Source organism: Nelumbo nucifera, chromosome 2 (genome assembly GCF_055504915.1).
Source record: "Nelumbo nucifera cultivar China Antique chromosome 2, China Antique-T2T, whole genome shotgun sequence".
NCBI classification, from domain to species: Eukaryota; Viridiplantae; Streptophyta; class Magnoliopsida; order Proteales; family Nelumbonaceae; genus Nelumbo; species Nelumbo nucifera.
In genome coordinates this window covers 106,586,443-106,591,266 of record NC_142650.1, presented here as the reverse complement: position 1 = coordinate 106,591,266, position 4,824 = coordinate 106,586,443, and the positions used below count along the sequence as shown (strand labels likewise).

The window sequence follows — 4,824 nt, the reverse complement described above, 5'->3', positions numbered from 1 at the left end:
TGCTTGAAATAATACAGATAATTGCTTGAAAACTTGGCTGAGTTTTTGACAGTTGCTGAAACTTCTCTTGACATTTGGTAATTGCAATTAGTTTCTTTAGGCTTAGTTTGGAAATAGTAGTGCAAAATCTTCTATGTATTTGCACTGTATATATTTATATTTATAGTCCTTTTAAATTGAGCTTAAATTTTTTTTATACAGTTGCAAATAGACCTCCTTTGTTAGAATCGTCGAATAAGAAGTAAAAATTTCTAAAATAGGCATGTAATTACTTTCGAAGGCTGGTTTCTACGGAAAAAATAAACAATACAAAATTTATAAACATTTGAAAAAAATAGAAAACTTTAAATTCGAGCTATTGATATAAAAGGCAAATTTAAAAAATAAATCAATTTAAAAAAAATAGATTGAAATGGTTTGAACTAATGATTCACATGAAGAAAAAATTTGAAAAATAAACAAACATTTTAATAATTGTATAAGTATTTTAAACATTTCCGTATTAGAGAATTTTAATAAAAAAGTCGACTTACATTTTACAATTATGTGAAAAAGTTTAGAAGAAATGACTAATTATGAAACTTGATGGAAGATTTCAGCCCAGAGAAAGCCAGAGAGACTTCAACAATTTACCCTAAAAACATAAAAATGTTGGTGGATCCGTCTCATTCTCTATGCTTATCGCCTCATCCCATCCGATGGACATCGACAATATCTACGATACCAGAAATTGAATACGACCGAAGCACACAGACTTCCAATGAGGATTAAAAGATGAACGAGCTCATCTTAGTTGACTACAAGCCCACAATTTCCATCTATTTATACACACACGTAGGACTCTCCCTTTTGTCGTAGAAACAAAACTCATATCCATCTCGATTAGAGAAATGGATACTCCTCACCGTGGCGCCTCTTTTCTCTCTGTTCTCTTACTCTTCCTCCTCGTCTCTTGCTCTCTGCCATCTCTTATCTCCGCTTCCTCTTTCTGCAACCCATCTGACAGAAGAGCGCTCTCGAAAATCAAGAAATCTCTAAACATCCCCCATTACTTCGACTCTTGGAATCCATGGAAACTCAGTATCGATTGCTGTAGATGGAATTACGTTGACTGCAACACCGCCGGCCGTGTCACCCAACTCTCCTTCTACACAATCCACGCCCCTTTCCACATCCCGGAGGCCATCGGAGACCTCCCGTACCTAAACTATCTCGTATTCAAAGACATCACCAATTTCACTGGTTCCATCCCCTACTCCATCACCAAACTTCACAACCTCGAATTTCTAGAAATACAGAACACCAGCCTCTCGGGTCCTATCCCTGAATTTCTCGGCCAACTCAAAAATCTCAACTCTCTCTTCTTGGGTTACAACCAACTCTCCGGTCCACTCCCGGCTTCTCTCGGAAATCTTAACAGGCTCGAAGTTCTTGACGTTCGGTCGAACAAACTCACCGGAAGCATCCCCGACTCATTTGGGGGATTCAACAACGACTTTGAAGACGGTTTCTTTCTCTTTCTATCTCACAATCAGCTTTCCGGCAAGGTCCCCAAATCGCTTAATATCTCAAAGGTCGACCTGTCGTATAACAAGCTCAGTGACGCGTCGGAGTGGTTGAGGGAGGATGGAGCGGCAAGATACATCGATCTATCTCACAACCAACTGGACTTTGATCTGACAAAGGTGAGATTTCCAAGGAGCATTGAAGTATTACATGTGTCCCACAACAAGATTCACGGCAGCATTCCGGAGCAGGTGACAGAGGTGAATGTCCAGCTTTTGGATTTGAGTTATAATCGGTTGTGTGGAAAGATTCCGGTCGGTGGGAATGTGCAGGACATGGGTGCCAAAGCCTTTGCACATAATCGGTGTTTGTGCGGTCCACCGCTCCCAAATAAGTGCAAGTAGATCAATCGGCATCAACTCTTGAGATTAAGATGATAATAATAATAATAATAATAATATATTCCTGATTCAACTTGTAAGAAGTTGCTGGAACCAGCGGTTATGGCCTATTGGTACATTGTTCTTTTTTTCCACTGAATAATCTTGAGTTTTTTTTTTCTTTTTCTTGTTATTATTTGTAACTTTTTCTTTGTAATACCACTTCTTTGGTGTCGTATCATACAAAATGAACAGTGTTTTCATTACGCTAAGAATTTATCTTTTAATTTTGGGAAAATAATTGAAATCAGACTGATTCAGTACTTGGTGTCGTATCAAACAAAATGGACCGAGTTTTGGTCCAATTTGGTCAAATCCGGTTTAAAATCTATTAACGAACTATCCAAATCCGATCCAAACCAAATCCAAGATAAAGTCTAAAGTCCAAACGAACCCATTTTTACTGCAAATGACATGATTGGATTCGACCTGATCTCTTTTAATCCAAACACTTGATCACCTTCATATTCTTCCACTCTCTCTTCCTAGATCGTCTCTAATAAGGAGTATTGGACGGCTTTTTGTAGGGATACAAATGGATCAGATTGAGTTTGAATAAGGGTATATCTGAATCTAATATGGTAATACATATCCAAGGTCCAATCTAATTTGAAGATTGGATCGGATCTCACAAATAGTAATTCGAAATCTGAATCTGTTAAGAATGTTGGATTCTGATCCGATCTGATTCAAATTCTGAAAATTTTGATAAAATATTAATAGAAAATAAGCATAACAGTTTATATAAAGAAAAACAAAAGATATAAATTACTTTGCAACTATTTTCACAATGTATATTAATATATACACGTTTTTTTATAAAAAATTTACAAAAACTGCAATATAAATATATTTATAAATAAATATCTAACAAAGAACTATCTAATCCAATCAAATCCTATTATCCTATCCGACCCAATCTAAAAATACAATAAAGGGCTATCTGGATCCGACAAAAATAAGATCGGATTCAAATTGGGTTGGGTCATGATATGATCCATTTGCACCCTTAGCTTTATGAGAGAAATGGCAAAAGAAGGTATTATCTCAATCATCAGCCCCATTGTGAAAATGTCTCTTTATTTTCACTTTTCTCTTTTGTATATTGGAACTAACCTGCAATTGATCAATTGCACCAGAGGGTGGTGGATTTAAGCTGAGCGGAGCTGAATTTTTCGCTACTCGAGCTCAGCTTGGTAGAAAGCATGAGGTTTGCATCTGGGCTCAAGCTCAATTGAGTTAGAAACATGAGCTCAAATTCAGCTCAACTAAAAGGCTCGTATATTTGAATAGAGAAGATAAGCTAAGTTAAGAAGAAAGTATCAAGGGGGAGGGAGAGGGGTAAGGATGCAAGTGATGCGGATTAGGTCAAATTTAAACTTAACACAAGCCCATTAATCAATTAGCCTACACCAAAAATTAACATAAATGCATACATTTATGTATATATGCATGCAAGTAAATAATGTATCTATATATACATGTATGTATATAATTGGGTCAAAGTCAGTTTGGGATAAAGGTCAGGATGGGTTTGAGTTACCCAAAGGCTAAACTTGGCCCTTGCCCGAAAATTAAGAAAACCCAAACTTTTAGACTTAGGTCTAATTCGAAAACTGAAAATCCAAAACCAGCCCGTAAAAACTTATGGGCTGGATTGGCCTAAGCATGGGTTGGGCTTGCCCCAAGTTGAAGAAAATGCACGTAATGTTATACTATACACCCTATATCAAATGTATTGTATCATATGGTTAGGGTTTCAATACACCTTTTAAAAAGTGTTTTGATAAACCCATTTATTTTATTTATTAAATAATTTAAAACATTTATAAAAAATTGAAAAAAATTAAAAAATTAAAAAAAATTAAAAAACACAGGAGTTAAAGCACCGATACACCCTTGCTGATAAACAAGGTGTATCATATTTTTCCAATGGTTGAAATTTGCATGGCCCATAGCTTCCGGCAACACATTTACCTACCAGAGCCCACTGTTAGTTGTATGGGCACTAACTAGCACATATAATCTGATCCAAAGTATAGGTACGTTTATTATTTGGAAATTGGAATTTCAAAGAGTGGCTGAGCCAGAAGTCGTCCTAATCTCTATGTCCTATTTTCTCCGCGTAGGAAATGCTCAAACTATCACGAAGATCTATCCCCTTTTCATTAATATTAGAAGAGACTCCAAATTATTACAAAAATAAAAAATCTGTTAGTGGGTCCCGCTTTATGCCTATCTTATGGGGAGCTGTTAGACAGTTTTGTATGTCCTTACCTTCAATCTGATTTGATGTACTTTTGATATTTAGTATAAATGAATAAAGTATATATTTGATTCATGTTGTTTGGTATAAATCTATGTAAGACTCTAAAATTGGACACTTATTGAGACTCGTGTTATTTTTAAATGTTCACAGCCATTGGATAAGTCTGGGGAGATTTATCCTACCAAGGCTAATACTGGTGTGCCACAAAGTGTTGGGATGGCCTATCTCGGCCACCAGGGTAAGACCCAAGGCACATGCAATATGGAATTACTTGAATCCTTGAACCGGACCACATTTCTAGTATTGTCCTGGACCTTGGAGACAGATGGGCAAAACTGGAAAGTTACACCTGACCCCTAGACTCGATTATCATACTTCACTAGGTGTCAGATCGGACTGTCTTTGATATGCTAATCAGTGAGATCCTTAGCGGGGGTCAAAGCCTGGGCATGTTGGGGCAGTCTGAGAATTCATCTGAGTAGGTGATCATAGTGACAGGATCAGCCCTTTGTCGGACAAAGGTAATGATCGGGAATGCACTCTCTCTGATAAAACCAATTTGCTGGCAGTTGATTTCAATCGTTGGAATTTTGTTTTGCAAAATTAATA

At 36.7% G+C, this 4,824-nt stretch overlaps 1 protein-coding gene across 1 annotated transcript; it reads left to right on the top strand.

The window, feature by feature from the left end:
- Window positions 1-832: 832 nt before the first annotated feature.
- On the top strand, window positions 833-2,158 carry LOC148802721 (uncharacterized). Its single transcript, XM_088897135.1, has one exon. The coding sequence runs from the start codon at window positions 891-893 to the stop codon at window positions 1,908-1,910; it is 1,020 nt and encodes a 339-aa protein (XP_088753261.1). The 5' UTR covers window positions 833-890; the 3' UTR covers window positions 1,911-2,158.
- The last annotated feature ends 2,666 nt before the right edge of the window (window positions 2,159-4,824 follow it).